Source organism: Poecilia formosa, unplaced genomic scaffold (genome assembly GCF_000485575.1).
Source record: "Poecilia formosa unplaced genomic scaffold, Poecilia_formosa-5.1.2 Scaffold35, whole genome shotgun sequence".
Classification (NCBI taxonomy): Eukaryota; Metazoa; Chordata; class Actinopteri; order Cyprinodontiformes; family Poeciliidae; genus Poecilia; species Poecilia formosa.
Genome location: NW_006799974.1, coordinates 2,540,386 through 2,561,615, shown reverse-complemented (window position 1 = coordinate 2,561,615; position 21,230 = coordinate 2,540,386). Strand labels below are relative to the sequence as shown.

The 21,230-nt window shown below is 38.5% G+C and overlaps 1 protein-coding gene across 5 annotated transcripts in view; it reads left to right on the top strand.

The window, feature by feature from the left end:
• mid2 (midline 2) overlaps positions 1-21,230 on the top strand; it is a 150,592-nt gene that overhangs the window by 92,661 nt on the left and 36,701 nt on the right. For 4 of the 5 annotated variants that reach the window (XM_007550380.2, XM_016670597.1, XM_007550379.2 and 1 more), the window contains 2 exons: positions 13,747-13,812; positions 16,474-16,569. In XM_007550380.2, coding sequence (XP_007550442.1) covers positions 13,747-13,812; positions 16,474-16,569 — 162 coding nt within the window. The remainder of the gene's footprint in view (positions 1-13,746; positions 13,813-16,473; positions 16,570-21,230) is intronic. The other variant, XM_007550381.2, reaches the window with a different exon arrangement.

Below are 21,230 nucleotides of genomic sequence, written 5' to 3'. Positions count from 1 at the left end.
AAAAGAACAATTACTTCTTTAATCTTTTAGCAACAATTTGCAATTCATGTTAACTAGAGAAGGTGATGTCAACACCAAAACTTTTCTACAGTTGATATTTTTTAAAAAAAAATATGTGATTGCCTTTTTCATCAAATATTTCTTCAGAAAAAAAATTCAGACATTTAACATGACACAGCAGCTATGACAAGCGTCGTTGGTAGATTGTTGTGATTATTCATCACAACACAGGATTGTGAGTGTGTCATCCTACTAAACAACTTCGAACAGACTTTCTGTCTGACATTGTTCACCATTTGCTTTTTGTTACCCTTTTCAGCACTGAACCATCTCTAAGGTCAGAATAAAGCTAACCAGATATTAAAAAGGCAGAAAAAAACGCAACATTCTTGTGAACATCAGCGACTGTAATTCACCAAACTTTTGTTTGCAAACTGGGGCCGAGATGGGCAAAATGTAGGAAAAAAAAGTTTGTATCTCGTTTCCGTGGTGATGTGAATAAGTTATTTATCTTAGCTGTCTGGAGTCTTGCATAAAGACACTGCAGTGTATATATGTATTTTTTATTTATAAATGTGCAATTTTAATAAATACTCCACAGCTGGGTTTTACCAAATAAATCGTGCTTGGTGTACGTTCTGATCAATGACGTCACAAGAGGCAGAAGAATTTGAGCTGATCAGCTGAACTCCATGGTAGATGAGTGAATTTTGACAGAATGTTTCAATCAAATTGTATTCTGTTTAAATTCACGGCTCATAAAACAATTTAATGCTGTATTCTGCTTGTATCCCCAGTGGTACTGCAGATAGTCTGAACTTATGCTACTTTAGCTTATCCAAATACCTTCTTGCTTTCTATCTACCAAGTCATTTTGAGTTTTTTTCTTGCTTCTGGTGCTGATTGTGATGGCTACAAGCTGTAATGAAGTTGGTGGTACAGTGCTGTTCACTGGTAGTATAAATGTTAGCCTTGTTTAAGTGAATGAGGCAACAATTCTAACAGGAAGCATCATTGAGTCTCACAAAATCATCTCAATGAAAGATACTTATTGGGTCAAGTAGTTTTTTTGTACAGCATCTTTGCTCTGAAATGATCACTGAAGATCTTCAAGAGAGAAGTCTTGCTATTCATTTCCACTTTCGTCAGCCTCTATTGTTGCAAGTTTTTTCTGTGTGTGTTCTCAAATACGCCTCAAGCGCTTTGCTCAAAGAATACATGATAACATCTTTAAAGGAGAAATTTGATTAAAAAAACATGTGATGACTTGTTGAACAATTTACCGACTGCTCTACATTCCTGCACTTATCTATGGTCACATGCTCTGGGCAGTGACTGAAAGAGTGAGATTGTAGATACAAGCAGCTGAAATGAGCTTCCTCCACGGGTGTAAATGCTCTCCCATCTATATATATATGGATGGATGGATGGACATGAAAAAGGGAAATAAAACAATTGGAATAAATACAAACAAATGTACAATTTCCAAAAAATATAATCTCAAAACATTTACAAAAAAATAAAAGCATTGCAGGCGACTTTGATTGTTTTCCAGTGCTGTTTATGACAGTTCTGACACTTTTATTAAGCTGCCATCGGGGAAACAAGTATATGTAGGTGTTGCCATCAGCACTAGACTCAAATGACTTCCTCTATAAATATTTGATGATCTGCTTCCAAAACCAAATCCCTTACAAGGTAACAAATCAGAGATGGGGTAAATCTCTTTAAAACATTTTAAAAGAAGGAGTTTGAACTTGTAAAGTGTCTCGAGCTGCATTGTTGATCGAGACCATGCATGAAGGGGAAAAGCTTGGGATTGGGTTTAGTTATTTTTGTCCGTCACCAACTGCAACATTTTTGAAATTTGGGTCTTTATCAGAATCAGGATCTTCATCAGTTTTACATTTGAATCCTGTCGGGCCCTTAGATGTGCTGTTGGCCAAGATAAAATTCTTGAGACAGACATCTGTCTGTGTCTCAAACTAGCGTAATGATAGTATTGTCTACTTTCATATTCAGTACAGCAGCAAACATCCGTCTACAATGTCTTTAATCAAACCTATTTGTCCTTTTTTTATTGTTTTCCCTGAAAACCCAGGGAACAACATAGTTTATTTTTAAGGAAGGGGAAGGAAATATCATTGACATGGAACAAGAAGGTTGGTCCAATAATCTTAAAAATGCACAAAGAGCCAAACATGTTAGGGGTCTGCAGTTAGTGTAACTGCCTCAAATTATGCCAGCATGAAAATCCCTATATTAGTGTTTTCGTAAATTGCTATGTTTTTGCTTCACATTGATATTAGACAATTATTCTGACCTGAAGAGCATCAGATTACCCATTCATTGTATACGATTCATACAGGAAGATTACTGGTGTAGAATTGCCTCCTATCACCATCTCCTATGGAAATATCCACCATTATCTGTACAAACAAACACCAAATACAAGGTAACAATGACTTAAAGTTTCCTAAAATAGTGTTCACCTGAACTAATTTCTGCTTTTGCCGTGTCCCGTTCAGACTAGCCGTCACATTCAGCCCCCATGTCTAACTAATCTTCATTCATAATAAATGAGTGTGCCCAAATGTTATCTACTGCAGGGTAAAAATAACTGGTCATAACCTTTTATCAAAACCTTGTAAAACTCCTTTTCATTTAGAGGCAAACCAGAAGGGAACATTTTCTTTTCTCAAACTGTGTCGTTTTAATATCCTAAAATAATGCAGTGTAATAACCAGGCATTGCAAACATGGCAACAGTTTGAAAGTTTATAAAGGTTTATAAAATCTTATTTTTAAAGTGGACAGTTTCTGGAAAGGTACATTTTAGGCTTGTGAAATGTTACTATAAATGTCAAGTACATAATTCCTTAGCTTTTTTGTTTTGTTTTGTTTTGTTTTGTTTTGCATCGACATTTCCTTCACCAGGACACTCCACAATTGTATCTGTTTATTTTTTATCTTTCTACTTCTTTTAGCTTCTTATTGAGGGCACCAGACTAGTTTACTTTGAGAAAGTTAGTTGCTAATGGCATTTAAACCCTCAGGTAAATAAAATAGTAGTAATCAGTTTCCAGAGTTGGCCGTTTGCAAATCCCTCTGTTACAAAACCAATGATCCCTTTCATAGAAAACAGTCTGAACTGCTAGAGGGAAAAAAACTGTATCATAAGTTTCAATAATCTCAAGAGATCACTGTTTCTGCTGAGTAACTAAAGGTTTAAAAACATGACATGTACAGCACCTTTAGGATTACAGATGAAAGACTCTACAGAGAGAATAGATTAATATGTAGGCCTTAAATAATTAAAGGTCAGATGAAAAATGTCACTTCAAATTCAGGCTGCTGCAGTTGTCTCTGTGGTTGCTGAAATTTCCTCTGTTGTGTCTGCTATCTCTCTTAAGGCAACTGTCACAATCAAGCCTGTTAAACTTAAACAAAAGGCAGGACCAATCATTGCATTGAACAATCAGAACGCCAGTTTTGTTGTCGCTGTTGTTCCATTCTAACAGACTAAAAAAGAGGTGAGGAAAATAACTATCAAGATTAGCGACGACATGAGGACATGACAACAGCATCTGAACAGAAGCAGTGGAAATGGTACTCTGGAAATCAGAGGTGTCATAGAAGGAAAAAAGCAGGAGAAAGAGAAGAAAGGAAATGAAACGACGATGGGACTCGGCAGTGGCAACGTTGATGGGTCTTCACTCATCAGTGCTCAAGGTTTGATGGGCAAGTCCTCGTTTGCACCCATCAGGGCTTCAACAAACCCACAACTTAGGCTTCAGCTGTCAGCGCGACCCATTTCATCGCAGATTTTTTTTGTTTTTAATCTCAGGAGATCCATCCCACTTACAGGGAGTAATTGTTTACGTCCTAGATTTAAAGTATTCACTTGACAAGCTTATTATCCGGGATAAACAATCAGACATTCAATTCGAGGATTAAAATGATCCTTCAGCCAATAAAGGAAAGGTGACACATTTCAGTCACTAAATTATGCATCACAGTAGCTACGAAAATTGCTTTTGCATTTCATAAGATTGCCTGTAGCAATTTCAATTGCTTTGTTTGTTTTTTTTTTCCTTTCGTGTAAACATCCTTACGTGATCCTGTGTCAGGTCAGACCTTGTGCTAACAATGAGTTAAACATGAATAATACAATTATTTTTGACACGTCAAAGTATTCTTAAAAATGTAGCATGCAGTGTGTTGTAAAAGTATTTATACTCATTAAACTTCTCTCACATGTCATATATTAGCTAAACATCAACAACAAAAGCTGCTGCGAATCAATTTGTACTTTTGTTTTATTTATATAGGAAACATAAAAAGCATGAATACTCTTGCAAACCCCTAAAAGGAAGATATGGATACACTGAAATCCTTCTTAAATGCTGTTTTGTGTCTTTTTGGAAGAGGACACTGAAGAAAATCTAAATCAGCTGGCAGTGGCACTGTTAATTTTTCGCACCAAAGGACAGATTGCAGAAAAGTGATGATAATAGGAGGGAGAACAGTCTTAGAAAAAAATTTACTTCACTTTTGCCTCCAGCCTGAATCCCTTGCTGCTTCCATGTAGCTTCCCCTCAAATGGGGGAAATGGATTGGAGTTGCACACCAGCTCAACCAGAAAGCCCCGCACATGCAACATTTGTGAAATGCACATGAATTTTCTAGGAGTGTAAATGTACTCCGGTCCGTGCGTCGTAAGTGAAACTATCTGATACGTCACTTTGCCCAGAGCGATATGGTAAAACACCGCAGAGGACTCTGAAAAGCCGCGGAGCCGCCGAGAGAAACCTCTCAGCTGCCATGTCACTTACTCACTGTGTTTTCACAGCCAAAGAGTGCTAAGCTTTCAATCTCGATTTCTCAGGGTAGTAAAAATACAGCTGTTCCGTCTCGGTGTTTCCCAGATGCTTTTGGTAACTGCGTGTCCCTCAGAGATCAAATCTAACAAGTATTAGCAAGCATAGCATGTAAGTGACAAACAAGAGAAGACCAAGTCGGATGTTAACCAAAGGAGACAGAAAGTGGGAAATATGTGGGCTTGAAAGTTTACAGCTTTTTTTTAAATAAATGGACTGAATATATTAGCGTTTTATAATCAAAATCTACCACCCAAACCCTTTCCACACTGAGCCAGTTGCATTCACGATTGCACACATCCACACTCTGACATGGAGATCGGTAGGCAGCTTGAACTGAAGCGCCTTGAGCTGAGGGAACAGCATTATTTGGCAGGTGGAAGCCGGACTCAAACCTGCAACTTCGATGGCAAGAGAACTGCTGAGCCACAGCCTCACCATATTTAGGCTTTCAACTCACAAATCAGCTCTGTCTCTTTCATACATTACATGATATTACATATTTATTATTGACAAAATCAAGAAAATAGTTGTCTTTTTAGATAAGCAGGCCAGAACATTTTAGAGAACACGGAATATGTTAGAACACAATTGAAGAAAATATTACAATGAAGGACTGGAGTCAGCAAGACACACAGCATTACCAATTTGTCTTCTGCATTATCTATTTTTCAAAAGGGCAGTGTGTTTTCATGCCTGTATGAGTTGGTCAATTATAATAATGGGATCATTGACTTTCCCGGCTGCTGTGTCAACTTTAAAAGAAGCCATACTTTATTGGTGGGAAAGTTTAGCTCAGTGTCTCCAGAAATGATAGAAATAGGAAAGTTGTATGACATTAAACCCATTCAGGAGGTGCGATCACTGTACAGCATGTAGGCTTGGTTTCCATTGTCTACACCTCTAAAAGAGCACAACATTCAACAAATGTGACTGTAATGGCGCATTCAATTGCAACCAAGAACTTGGGATTTCAACATACTGAAGACAGAACTAAGGACTGACGTACTAAAGGCAAAACAAATCTCTTATTTTATTATCAATTTAACTGAAACTTTTACTGCCGTCTACCACTGGAAGTAGCTTTGAGATTTTACTGATACATAGCATGATATTTTCAAAGAGCTCCTGTATCCATCTTTCTCTTGTTATCATCTTCTCCATCTTTTAAGTGAACATTGACCTTTGAGTCAGGGGCACTCAGCCCAAGGATCACAGAGTTGTAACTACTGTCAGACTGAAGCAGGAACTAAACGGTGACAAGGTGACATTTCAGTTATCAGACAAGAATAGCTTCATGACTTGTCAAACTCTTAGTCAACTATACTCTCCCCTTAAATGCAACTCCATTGACATGTCCACACTCTTCTACTTCTTCATATGGTTGGATGTTTTTCTGCTTAGAGGCTTACAGGAGATTTAGTGAGAACAACACCTGGGTTTCAGCTCAGCATTCTTCTGGATTAGCTAGCCAGGCGCTGCTGAAGGCTGTGGTTATCTCGCTTCTCTGACAATCTTTGTTCGGTCCTCAAGCTCCAAAGGGATTATAACAGGCCACCTAATCAGAAGCACAACCTGACTGTGTTTATTCAAGTGAAACTAAGTTAGTGTTCGGAGATGTTTGGTGGCAGAGCTGATTTTTTTGTTAGGCTAAATTTCTTATGAAATCAGAGATAACATTCATGCTCCACCCTAATAGCCAATCAAGGCATCTTTTTTTTTGCATCAGCCAGCTGTTTCTGTCAGTTTTAGTTGTGGCTTCACTCTAAAGAGCCTCACTAGTGTGTATTTTGCTCACATTCAGGTGATTTTTCAACATGTGCAAAGTTCCTTGAATAAGCTGCTTATGTTTAATCAAAGAAACAAACAAAACAAACAAACAAAAAGATCCAATCAAAACAAGAAGACCCAGCAGAATATAGCAAAAAACCAAATGCTTAGATAGTTGTGATTATTGAGTATCTGGGAGCCAACTCCACCCTAGTACTTACTTTTGTTATCAGCAGGAAAAGTAATGAATGAATGAGTGAGTTGAAGTGGAAAAAATATATATTTTGCAGATCATTTGCTGATTATTTCCTTCAGAGCTGAAATACATTTTTTAAAACTGTCTGACATATTGGTAGTTAATTAAAATCCTGCTGCCAATTTATCCGAACTCTACTACAGACTCTTATCTCTATAAACCTCACAGGTTTTGGATAATATGGGCTTTTGCCAGGAGTCACACTCGTTAGGCATCACTGAAATCTTTAAATCATCAGCATTCCTTGCGTGTCCTTCAGCTGGTCACTCTAATCTAACGGTATCATCCAGTGAGGACACGGTGGATTCAGACAACAAAGACCTGCAGTGTGGGGCACAACATCCAGCTCAGCTGATGAATCATACTTAGCTATCCTGTCAATCCTGCAAGTTGTTAAGATGCTGCGATTTCTGATGTTAGTGGAATGGACAGCTTGTGGCTACTGGAAACTGGAAGAGACACACAGAGATCGAATAAAAGCTGAAAGAACTTCAGTCATACTTCAGTCTAGACACAGCCCTCTTTGATTTCTGTCCGGTTTTTTTTTATTATTATTATTATTGATTGCATGTTTTGGTTTTTGTAGCCATAAGATTGATTTAACGTTAATTTTTCTTCTTTGTCCTATCATTTGTTCTATCTGGGAAGCCATCCATCTTCGTTCTTTAGTGGGAGACAGGCTGTTGAAAATGATCCCAGTGGGTATACTCACTGAATTTGTCATCACATAACTAACCCAGAGTGACAGACAGCTCTGCATGCTTACTGTCACACCTACAGGCAAATTTGGATTCCCCAATTAACCCCACACAAAAAAAAATGTGTTTCCACTGGGAGCGTACTGGGAAAAACCACTGGGAGAGATGAAGAAGAACCCAGAAAGGACTCAGCAGCAGAGAATCTTAGACCATCGCCTTTCTTCAACTAATTAACAATGACAGCATCACTGCATTCTGGTACCTCAGATTTAAAAAAGAAAACACAGTCGGCATTCTCATTATTTGCTAAAATGTGACATTTCAGAATTTTATTATTAATGCACCTCTTTTGACTAGCAAAACCTAAACCTCTTGCAGCCCATCCCTGAAAGCATTTAACCCTCATCACAAAGCCACTCACTTTCATGCATTTCTAGCAGAAAGCAATCTTTTTTCCTAATAGATTCCAGTGGGCTTAAACCTTTTGTGAGCCACTTATTCACTCTGGTCTTTGAACTTTATCCGTTCGGTGTATTATTCAGAAATATTGATGCAATAAAAAGTACTCATATTAATAATTGGGGTTAACCATTTTTGATTTAAGCAAGAACAGAAATTAACAGAAGGTTAAAAAAAAAATAAAAAATAAGATTTGCAATTCAGACACAACAGATATTTTGCACATTTTTACCATTGCAATAAAACGCATGCTTATTATGCAGGAGCACAGTTATTTACATCTAAACCCATTTTTAGACACACAAACACATATGGCAGGATAAGAAAGAGCACTCAACAAAGGGAGCAGGAGACGCCTTTTTTTCTTTCAAAGAAAATATTGATTATTTGGAACACCAATCAAGCCACTTGAGTGGTTTTTGTATTCCCCCATTTTTAATCTGTTAATACGGAATTGCATTTCTCCTCCAAGAATTCACTGAGGGCTGATTGAAATAAAACGGGATCCCTTTAAGCCCATTCAACCATATAACTGTTTTCCTCTAGCCTATTTTATTTCAACCCAGGCACCTCTTACAATACCCAAATTTCCCATCTTCTTATACTTCAAATGTCTTGGTATCATTTGTCTGTAATCTCGTGGTAAACAGCTCATAAAGGACAGAGGATCTGAAAGTGGCCAAGGTAATGCCTGTGCTTCGTACAAATTCATTTTTTTTTTATTTTTATTTTTTCCCCCATTTCATTTTTATTCTCTCCGTCCATTCGACTGGTCCTCAGGAGTCCCAGGTTATACTGTTGCAGACCTTAACAAATAATTGGGAAGCTAAAAGCACAGACACCTCCATGAATATCAAATAGTCTTATAAACAAATTTAAATGCCAGACCTCCTCACTGGTGCTCGGTGGTTATGACATTAACTACACAGTCATTATTCCCTTTCAAAGCCAGTGAGAAATGGCTTGACCTTAATCCCCTCACGCGGCTAAAAACTTACAATTTTTATTGGATTTGTGTCCATTTAAGGTACCATCCTCCAATATTAAGTGTTTTGGGATGAAGGCAGCTGGGAACCGTGGTAAAAGCTTTGGAAAGTTTTTTTTCTCTTTTTTTCATTCTTTCCCTTTTTTAGCTTTTTCCAACAAGTCTGAGGAAATAAGTGAACATGTGTGCTTTTAACTTTAATGTAGTAATTTAATATTTATTTTTCTGCAGTGCATTTCTTAGCAGAAAACTCTTGTCTTGATGGATTCGGTACAGGGGCCACCATAGTCTAATAATCTGCTTTTTTTAAGCAAGACAGAAGAAAAATGTGTTTACATTTTTACTGGGTTTTTGCATCCCTATTGGCCTCATTAATTGAGCTCCATGCTTGAAGGTTGTGTGACAAGCATGACTCTGTTTAAAATAAGCTGCTACAATTTGTTGTTCTCAAGGATTTTATTCTGTGAAATATCATCGTTAGACAAAAAGCAGTGTTTCCCAGGAGGCTTGAGTTACGACATGTCCAGGTTCTGAAAAGCCTTCTTAACAACTTCTGGAAAGTGAGCTTGTTCAGCCCTGTGTGAGCTAAAACTCTTGCTTTCGTTTCTGGATCTCTTAGTGTCTTGTTTCTCTTGTGGATAGGGGAAAGTATTGATTAAATTATAAGAAAAGACTTTGAACATACATGCTTGGCCTTAGGGAGTTATGTTCTGTCTGTGTTGTGGTTTCTCTTGGACTTTTGTTGTCACGATTCTTGTAATGACCCAGAAATTCAACTACTGGTGAGTGTCATCTAATTAAACAGGGGCAGAGTTCAGCATAAAATTGCGTCCTCTGGGACGAAAAGTGGAAATTCGTAAGATGTTATCTTTTGCTGTTTCTAAGTGTGTGAATGCTCCAGAAGCACTCATTCTGAGACTCTCTTGGTCTTTTACACGTTTGACTGTCTGTGCTATTTTTACATCAGACACTGATGAAGATGCTTATCTTTACTTCCACCTATAAATTCAGTGATTTTTTTTTTCAGGGGATTTAATTGAGTTTAATTTCACCTATTTAAAGTCAATTTTACTTCACATTACCTTAGGATGTTTTTCACATTTCCATCCTCATGTTACCATTTTTTATTTGATATGTTTGTCCTTGTATTTGTTCAACAAACAACAGTACTGCAATTGATGAATGCAAATTGTTCTACACTAATTGTCTAATTGCTTTGGATGAGGTTTAATTCAAACCTCATCTAAAATAAGTTCAGTGGCCATTGTGTTAGGATTAGCATAATAATATTTCACCGAAATCTAAATAATAATTCATAATTACTGTCAAAGTTGCCCCGATGCACAGCCCAGATGATGTAATTCTGTGTGATTTTGTTATTAAGCAGCACTTTGAAGTAAACAAACCCCAAGAAACACTCTGGACTGTGACGATAACACAGTGAATTGTGACAGTTGTGTCAAACGCAGAGCTGTCCATTTTTACAGCTATTATCCCTCTCTTCTCTCTCCGTGGATATTGTAACATAAATAGGAAATTTTTCTTAGTAGACATGGATCATCTGTAAGGAAATGAAGCCCAGAAGCCCCTCAACACAATGATGTCATGTGCAGGCGGCTGATGTAACCCAAGTTGAGGGGCTGTCAGCAGTCGCGGATGTACTTGTGCTGCGGGCAGACAGAATAAGGACTGAAGCAGCCAGACACAGGTTGAAGAGCTCGAAAAAGCATACTGTATAAGGAAAAGTGTAAGCCAGTGAATGGCAGGAAGATGAATAATAATAGAAAAGAAGAGAGGAGAAGAGAAGAGACGGAAAGACGACCGGGTTGGAGGGCGAGCCAGACGGGAACTACTCAGCCGAGCTGCCCCTCACAGCATGGGGCCCAGACCTATTTCCATCTCATCAACCCCCTCCATCTCAGTGGCCTTCTCTGTATTCGCTGTCATAAGATGCCATGTCCAGAGCTGAATCAGAGGATGACTGATATTACCCCATGCCTGAAACCATCCATTCAACACTTGGTTGGTTGCAACCTCCTTCTTGTCTTTGTTCTGTCGATATTTCCTTTTTCTATTTATGTTCTTTTTTTCTGCTTCAGCTCACTATCTCTGGGTGGTGCTAGCTATCTCCGATGCCTGTTGGGTGCTGTAATGATTTTTCTTGTTGAGGTTTGCTCCTGCTTCACTCTTTCTGTCACCTATCTTCCCTACAAGGCAGAACCCGTAAGGGTGACAGTAGAAGTCAGACCAAACCTTTGTGAACAGAAATCACAATTTGTGTTCCTGTATCTACGTAAAGAAATTAAAAATATCCTGGATGACAAGATAAAACAAATCTATGTGTTATTTTTTTTAAAACTAAATCACCTTGCAGAACTTAATATCACTTGAAGCTTCAAAGGTAGTTGAAAAGTTAGTTCTTTTCGATTAACTTTGACCATTCAGACACTAAATAAAACACAAAATAGATCAGTTAGATGAGATTTGATCTAAACACTTCTCAATGGTTTGAGAAGACGGACCTCCATTACAGTCTCAAGTCTTTTGCAGCCTCTAACAGATTTTTTTTCTTCCGGGTTGACCCTGTGTTTCATTTTACCTGTTGTTCTGTGTTGGAAGGGGAACGTGGTTAGTTTCTACGGAGCCCTCCCACCACCATGTTTTACAGGAGCACGATGTTTTCTTGACGATGTGAAGTGTTTTCTGCCACACTGTTTTGAACCCATAGGCTATTAATGTTTAACAAATGCCTCCTCTTACAACAGCATCTTCCATATGTTTGTTGTGTCCCTACATACCATAACCCAGATTGTAAACTCATTGACAGATTATTTCACCAAAGTTATATATCGCAGCAGTTCCTCCAGAATTGCTTCCTATATTTAGGTGGATGGCGACGGCTAGGGAGGTTTGCAGTTTATCAGTATTTCTATGCGTTACTCTATTGGTCTGTCTTATAAAATCCCAATGAAATAAATAAAAACTGTTGGTTGTAATCTTTTTTTAAATGTGAAAATGCTGAAGGGGTAATAATGGTTTTGCAAGGCACTACATATTACCTTCTCTCTCATTCTTGTCTTTTTTTCCCACTGTCTTGAAAAATCAGATTGTATATAAATTAGCATCCCTCCCAACTCCTGTGATGTCTTCTAACTGCTGTAGTACTCGTCTTTGGGGTTTATTTCTGCAACTTTGATCATCAAAACATGCGTAAATTACTGCATTACTCACTGACCAGCACTGGCTATGGCTGGCAGCCCAGATGCTATTCAAGTCAGCAAGTTTTGCCTCTTCTAAGTCACTTTTGAGGCTACGCCTAGTCATTTCCATCTGACTCATACAGCGTTCTGCCCCTGCTTGACCACTGTTGTTCATGAAACAATGTTATTCAGATTTTTGGGGAGAATTTTTTCTATTTTTGTAGCGCTGTGAGATCCTTGTCCACTGTCCTTTTTGAATCGGTCTACTGACTTATGTTTACTTTCGAGGTGAGAGAGGTTCAAGACCAAACTTTTGATTATTTCTTTTTAGAAATTGAGTGTTTTGTTGCTTTGCTACTGACCTCGTTTTATTGCAGAAATTTATGATTTGAGCCTTAATAATAATTTAATAATTTGGCTGGTAATGTGAAGAGATTCTAAAACACTGATGTATGGGAGGCTAAGTCATTGAATTTGTTCATGACTTGCATAAGGTTTTTTGTTTGAAATTGAAAAAAAACGTGTTTTTACTCTTTTACTAAACTGTTGAAAATATTGTCACATGTTCAATATAGAATTTGAAAGGATGCCAACATTTTCCAAGTGTCTCTCATGAGAGGAGGATGAACATGACTAAACAGAACATTTTTGTTAAAGTCCATTCACCCAGACAGTTATCTACGGTCCAAGTCTCTTTCTCTTTCACAGCCTGTATTAATCTTTAACATGTCTTGCCATAAAAAGTACAGACTCCTGTTAAATAACTTTTGGTCTTAAAAGCTAAACTGATATTGAAACTATTTAACTGAGTTTAGTGTTGCTCTCAGCGTGATCTGGTAGCTCTCAAGTATTGTGTCTTCATTGTTTTTGAAGAAAGAGTTTTAAGATCATGGCCCGCCACTTCTGGTCACCAGCTGACTTCTTGGTGCTTAAGTATTTAATGCTGCAAGTTGGACATTATGTCAGGGCGAGAACGCACTTAGGTATTTTCAATGTGGTCACCTTCTAATGTGCTGGCATTTTGTGAATAAACCTGGGTAGAAGTCCATCTCTTGTGGTATCCAGACACACATTTGTAGCAAAGAAACACCCAGTGAGTCATAAACCACAGCATGCATACATGTATGTAGGTCTGTTGCGGACAGAGGAGCTTACTTCCCTGCAGTCTCAGGTGGGGCAGCTGTGTTCTGATGTATTAATCATCCTGGTCCCCAGCTTGCTAATTAATGACCCATCTGTCCCCACTCACTGAGGCTCCTCTTCAGGCTCCCTGAGACAGCCCAGCGCTCTCTCTCTCTCATGATCTAAGCTCAGCGCTGCTTCTGAAGGAACAAATGTCAACAGCCAGCCTAAACGTTTCTGTCTCATCTGCATTCAACATTCTCTGGAGCGCCTCTCCTCGGTTGCTGTGCATTAAGCTTGCAGATGTTGTGCGATCGAGCTTGTCTGTGTGTGTGTTTACGTGTGCACTTATGTAGGTGTATGTGTGTGTGTTGTAGGCTTATCAGGTGAGCCCGGGCAGAGTGTCAGATGCAGTAATGGAGGCTTCAAAGACAAGCGCTGCGGTGAGTTCCCCGGCTGCCTTTTTACCAGAACCCCGAAACCCCTGTGCCCATCCACACTCCCTCCCCCCTTCCTCCACTGTTCCCACAGAGCAACAATAAGGCACACAGGTAGACACTTGGCCGGATAAGGACAGGATGCAGAAAGGAAGATAAGGAATCGGATAGGTAATTAACTGGCCACAAAGTCAAACAGACAACAGATAGACAGAGTATATCAGGCTGACTGACAGGTTGAGGAGATACTGGAAACCACTAAGGATTCCTGATTGAGGGGGGAAGCAGACAGAGCTGCATTCAGGCAAACGACCTACAGACCAGGTGTTCGTCCAGATCCACTCCCCCTCTTCACTTGCATGAGTGGAGACACTTCAAACGCCCGCCGCTTGTCTGCTGCTTTGTTCCACTGTTTTCTTTGCAGCTGCAAATGTTGTTTTTGATGCCTCCACCATTGATTTGCTTCGTTTTGAATGGCAGCTGCTTTTTGTGCCTTCTCATTTCCTTATCTCCATTTTTTTATCTTTTGTACTGTCACGAGTGAGTTTATTTTTCTGTGAGATCGTCTTTTGTTTTGCATTGGTTAAACAGCCACGGTCAATGGGCTGTAATTGAGTGTTTGATCATTAAAATTATTAGCGAAGGCTGATTATTTTCAGAGATCACAGTGTTCTTTCCGTGGCTTTGATGTAACATGAAATAAGGTTAGACAGTTAAAACACAAATGGACGTTTGTTGGCTCTTGTATCACCTCCTGTTTTGGATGCTGCATTTATTTGCACTAATAGAGATTTATTGTGGGAATATGAAGAATGAACCTGACAAGATAAAATAATCAGAAGAAAATCATGTGCTTCCATTTAAGCAAACATTCAGAGACTTTTATTTTATGATTATTACTGAATTGTGTAACATTCATTCTCCACACATTCATGTCAGAAGGAAAGTTTCACTCATTTTTTATTGTACAATATTAAGTCTCCCCTGATAGAAGCTTTTCTTTCATTACATTAAGCAGGTTTGAAGTAATCTCTTCCATTTTCTACATCTACTTACCAAAGAACAAACCCTAAGTGTGAAAATATATTTAATTGATGATCAAATAGAAAGCTTTAACCTTATACAATCCAAGGCAAAGTCGTTAATTGGTATGGTTTTATTTACTTTAATATAAGATCCATCATAGCAATGCATGTTTTACCTATGTAGTGTTGTGTTGCACTTTATTATAACATCCCACCCAGAAGATACCTGGAAATATCAATAAGGCTTTTACTTTTATTGCCCTAAACTCTCTATGTTTGAGCTGCACTAAAGATAATCATTGCATGTTAAAAAAAAAACCTCTCTGTTCAACATGTATAAATATTCAAATGCTCTAATGTGGATTATACCATTCACCAATCAGGCACAGCGTTTGATCACTGACAGATGAGGTGATTCATACTAATCATCTCTTCATCGTTGAACCTGATAGTAGGTGGGATGTATTAGGCAATAAATGAGCACTGACCTCAAAGATGACTTGTTGAAAGCTGGAATAAATGGCCACATATAAGGATCTGAGAAAGTTCAACAAGGGCAACTTTGAGATGGTTACACTGGTGGGTAAGATTGTCTCCCAAGGTTGAATGTGTTTCCCATATTGTCAGTAAAATAATCTGCCAGTGGAACTAGTACTTTTTTTTAAATCAACATTAAGGAATTATGGACTTGCAACAACCTTCTTTATCTAGCTAAAAGTTACTTTTAAGCTAGTTTTGACATTTTTCAAGTATATTAAGATATTTACATTAGAAACCAGACCGAAAATACTTGGTAAGATTTTGTGTTTTTGCAGTGAAGGATCAGATCCTCGTCCTACAGGCGAACTACTGTACCTCAAACAGGAAGGTGGCAGAATACACAGTAAACAGCTGCTTATAGGGCTGCAAAGCAGCAGATCAGTCAGATTGCCCATGCCGACCTCTGGCCACAGCCAAAAGCAAACACAGTTGGCATTATAACTGCAGTATAAAAGGAGGGGCTCTTTTTGGGAGCCAGTGAGCTGGCCGAGCCAGTGTTCTGCTTTGAACAGTGTTCTGCTGAGAAACCCTGGGTGAACTGTATTTGCTGATGGCTGTAATCTCTTTCAGCAGGATAATGCACCGTGCCACAAACAGAAATGGTTCAGCAGTGATTTGTTGTGTTGACTTGGCCTCCAAATGATCAGATCTTAATTAAATTGAGCATCTGTGCTGGCTTAAGAAGTCTGATCTATAGAGGCCCACTTCACAACTTGCTGTACTTCAACGATCTGCTGGTAACATCTTAGTGCCAGACACCACAGCAAGCCTTCTGGGTCTAGACTAACGTCTGCACCTCATGGGTCAGGGCTGCTTTGGCAGCGAAAAGTGCGACCAACACACTAATTGGCAGCATTAGGTCAAAATGTTGCGCCTGTTTGGTGTTTATGTCTTAGAAAACTCAGCAACTCAGATGTTACCATCTTATTACCTAGTAAATTAAAAGACACATTATTCATCATCACATTACACACAAATTTTAAAATGTGATCACATAGAATTGCCAGAAAATCTGGCACTCAGACAGACATTGTTAGTGATCTCTTCCTCTCTCTCATTCTCTTTTTCTTCCTTTTGTTCCCCTCCGTGTCCCTTCAAACAGCAAACTCTGGAGAACAACCTGACCAACCTGGTGAAGAGGAACAGTGAACTGGAGAACCAAATGGCCAAGCTCATTCAGATCTGCCAGCAGGTTGAGGTATGCCATATGTGTTCATGTTGTTAATGTCAGTAAGATGAGACTGCTCATCTTTCCCCGCGCTCTAATAGAAAACCTCGGTTCCAAGATCGCAGCCTTTAAGAGCTCATGTAATCTTAATTGTATTTTTTTTTTTTGCCAGCAAATGTAAACCCCCCAATCAGCTGGCTGACCAAATCTGTATATCTTACCATATTACTGAGGCTTACCCTAGATTTTAGTTAAAGCTCCTCTTAATATCTCCCTCCCTCCTCCTCCTGTGTTATGACCCCCACTGTGATCATATTAAAGTAAGAACTTTTTTTTTTTTTAGCGGCTTTGGTTCTTTTTAGTGTCTAACCTGAGATTCAGTGTTTTTGTGGGGATTTTTATTTTTTAAAAAGTAATTTTTATTACAGTTATAAAGTCCTTCAAAACGCTAAAACTATTGACAAGAAAGTGAAATTCATATAGCATATCATAATCAGCCACTGCTACTTAAATAAATACTTTAAGCTGGACCCAAATTATGACCTTTAGCTTTCAACAAATGTGTATTGCAGTTTACTGTAACTAATTATTCACGGAAACTAGCTGAAGTTGCTTAATTCTTATTTATTGAGCTCCATCATAAGACTAAATGGGTCTGGAATTCACCAACCTGGCAACGATGGATGGGAAAGATAAGATGGTTGCCTGCAATGTTTTACTGGTAAAGATTATTGTCTCCAGAAACCCATGAAGCCCCACTCTGACTCCAGTTTTCAGTAAATCTCACCATGGAAGAGCTCATTTTTAAGATGAAGTGGCGTTTTAACACTCAGTAGTTTAATTTGCTCTGTAACCACCCACACAAGCAAATCATGGTCCCCTGTGAAGTTAAATAAGATTACATGTTAAATGACATACATCTTCAACTTGTCACAAACTTATTCAGCAATGTGTCACATCTTACTCTGACGCAGGTTTGTGACAAGCTCACAGGACTATTTCACAGCCGGTTGTCCTCATCTATACCTGGAGCTGTCTGCCGGTTTTTGTCATTTAAGCTCAAGCTGTGATTTAACAACTACATTCAGAGAATGCTAATATTCACCCACCGCTTGTTCGCGCTTCTCTATGCGGTAGTTAAGAGTCACACACATGTGAGCACATTTTTTCCGTCTGCACACTCACTTTTAATAAATGCCATCATTTCTCTGGGAGATTTGACATTAATGGCTGGTGAGGACAAATGCATTTCGGTGGTGCCATCGTTCTCTACGTAGTATGTTTCTTATTAGCGGGGCATGACTCCACTTTCTCTGAGTCACTCCGAGGTCTCTGAGCACCAACTCATGCAACCCAATCAAAAATGAAATGATCGCTGTGTGATTTATTGAGTACAGACAAAATGTTCATCGACAGCGAGGAAACAAACGCCTTCTCGCTCGGGTTTGCGTTCAAGGATCCTGCTAAAAAATTTATACTAACTATTCAAAACCATATGATGGTTGAAAAAGATAAATTTAAGGAGAACATTAAAGGAACCCCCTTAAAGCTGCTGTTTGATGTGGTCTTAGTGGCAAGAGGTCAAGGTATTAATTATTTACTAGGCGAAACCGCATTAAAGCACAAAGGTTGTTAAAGTGTAATGGGAAGGGAAGAGAAAGGGGAAGTGAGGACTAACGAGGAGAAGAAAATAGGGAATCCAAATATGGGAAAAAAGCTGCGAGGAAAAACAGGACGGTAAAAGAAAAACAACAAACAAGGGTCAGCATGGCAAACAGAGAAGAGGGCAAAAAGGGCATACTCTGAATGCTAGCGTGACTAGCAATGATTACCAGAACAGACAGAGGCGCTGCGCAGAGGAAAATGCTCAGTAATAATGCAGTGCAACACAAAAAGGGAATAAGGAAATGGGAGTTTTAGTGGAGTGAGACAACTGTGTGCAAAATAAGAAATCTTTGAAGGGCTTTGAGCGTGACCTGGATTTCTCTGCTCTCTGTTTGCAAGCGTACTGTATTGGCACCAAAGACATGATCAAACATAGTGCGAATTCTCTTCCAGTGTGTCAGCACACACAGCAGCGAGGGCTTCTCATTGGGGAATTAGCTTTTCTTAAGTCGTAGAAAGGATGTGCTGACTTGACTGTGAGTAGGCTGCCTGTGTCCTCGGGGACGTCTCGCTTTAACGCAATATTTGCTGTTTTTCTTCCGGCTTAATAGCATTCTGAGTTGAGTTCAGGTTTTCTTTCGAATGGATGGTGATTTTGTTTGAAATAATACAGATCAGTGGGATTTATTGAGTGTTTGAATTATTTTGACCTTTTTCAGATTTAGTTCATGCATATTGATGGGGGGGTTGTATTAATGATATGTGTTTTAAAGTAATGTTTAAAATGAAAAACCTAACAACTGTTGTATGTATTTGTTTTTAGCCTCTAACTAGTTTAACTGGATCAGCCTGTGTTTAGCTCTACCCATCTCCTAAACCTTCTTCGCACTTTCTTGGTGTTTACCAAAGAAAAGCTTTCCCACAGCCTGATGCTGCCACCTCTGTGTTTAATGGGGGATGGATTAAAACATGATGCAAATAAAGCTTTGAGGCCTCCTGCAGAATTAAAATATTTGTACTAACATTAAAACAGGTGATCTGCAGACTAATGACATACAAAGTGAATAATGGGTGTTGCATGCGATTGTACGCCACAATTTTCATGTATTTATTGATACAAAAAATAGAAAAAAAGCTCAAAACATTTTCTGTCCACTTTATAATTATGCACTACTTGGTGTTGGTGTTTTATATAAACTCCTAATGTGATTGTTTGGCTAAGCTCTGTACTGGTCAAAATGAGATGCTCAATTAAGTCAGCCTTAAAAACTAGAAAAACCCTCATAATTTACATTATAGGACTTTCTTTTACATTTTTGAAGTTGATTTCTTGATTTTTAAATACAACAACCATGTTTAACTGGTTTTGATATTGAATAACTACATAAAATCTATTACAATTTCTGACCAACAATGAGCTCAGTCTTTCTACTGAACAAGTTTTTATCATATTATTGTTGAATTCTCAATGAGTCTTCACCCTTACACTATATTGAATGGCTATTCCTCCAAGATGTTAAAACCTGGTGGTGATTCACATTTTAGCATCCTTCACGAACAGTTTATGCTCTTAGAAGGGGCCAAAGCTTTAAGAAGTGGAAACTTTTTAATAATGTGTTAATTACTTGGAAGCTTCACTCAGACACGGCTATTGTGGAGTAAGCTTTTTATCTAGAACGCAGAAAAGGCAGCAGCCAGTGTTTCCAACCCTAAGTTTTCCAGTTAAAGTTTCATGTGAGCCATTAGAGCTGATGGAGGGGGAAAAAAGCGAAAGAAACACATCAGGCAGAAGCTTACTGGGTTTAAACGCTCAGACTTGTATGTCGACCGATTAAGCAGCGAGCTGCAAGTCATTAGTCGAGGCCTGTCTGGGTGTGTGTACACTGAAAGTGATCCCACTGTGTGCAGAATATGAATCAGCGGTGGAAGATGGCTGCAGTGCTGCCTGATATTTTGTTTCAGGTCTCAGATACCGTCTGTAACCTTTCCACAGGAGCATTGGGGAGATCTGCCTGCCAGCAATATGTGTCATTAGCAGCTCCACTTTTAGCAGAGTGTGACAATGCAATTGCAATAGAAAAATGTTGCATAATAAGGCATTCCTGTTTTTAAAAGTGGATTTGGTTTTAGTAGATGGTCAAATTGTGTTTGTCCACAGTGTTCTCAGTTAAGCCAGTTCCTTAATTTCGCATTTAAACATAAGTGTGATTATGATAATTAGGTGTTATTGTAGCGTTTTATCAATTTACACATTTCTGTATCACAACATCTGAGATTTGTAATACAGCATCTTGCAAACGTATTCATGCAGCTTGAACATTTCTCCTTTTTGACATTTTTACACTTCAAACTTCAGAGTATTTTACTGGCATTTTGTTGGAATAGACCAGCAGCCAAATAAATTATTTTGTTATTCAGAAGTCACTTCTATATTTGTTATACTATTAGTCAACAACCTGCACTGTGAAAACCAAGGAACACAGCAAACATGTGAGAGATAAAGCAGTCAGGCGTATAAAGAAGTGATGGTTATAAAATAATATCTGAGCCGTTGAACAGTTCAGAGTTATCCATCATCTGAAAATGGAGAGAGTAGGCAATAACTAGAGATTTAACAAGACGTGGCTATCCATCTGAATCGATAGTTTGGGAAAGAAGAGCATTAATCTGAGAAAATTACGAGAAGTATATTGCACATTTATTCTAAGTGTGCAATCAACGTGGAAGAAAAAGATTTCCAGCTGAAATTACAGTGGGAGGTAGCTCTACAAAGTTAGGTTTTTGTGGGTCTGCATGCAATTGCTAACTTGTCAAAATTAAATATCTAAAATTAAATTGAAAACAATGAGCCATCGCCCTCACACCTCATAACTTTGCACTACTTTGTGTTAGTTTGTCACAGAGTAATCCTATAAATACACATTCAAGATGTTGGTTGTAAGGTGACAATTGTAAAAAAGGCTTAAGGGGTTTGAGTGCTTTTGCAAGGCACTGAATGTGCAATGGTTGAACTAAAGAGAGTCTAATTGCAGCTGAACTGAATGTCATGAGAACGATACTGTTCTCGACTTTAAAAATGCCAACTT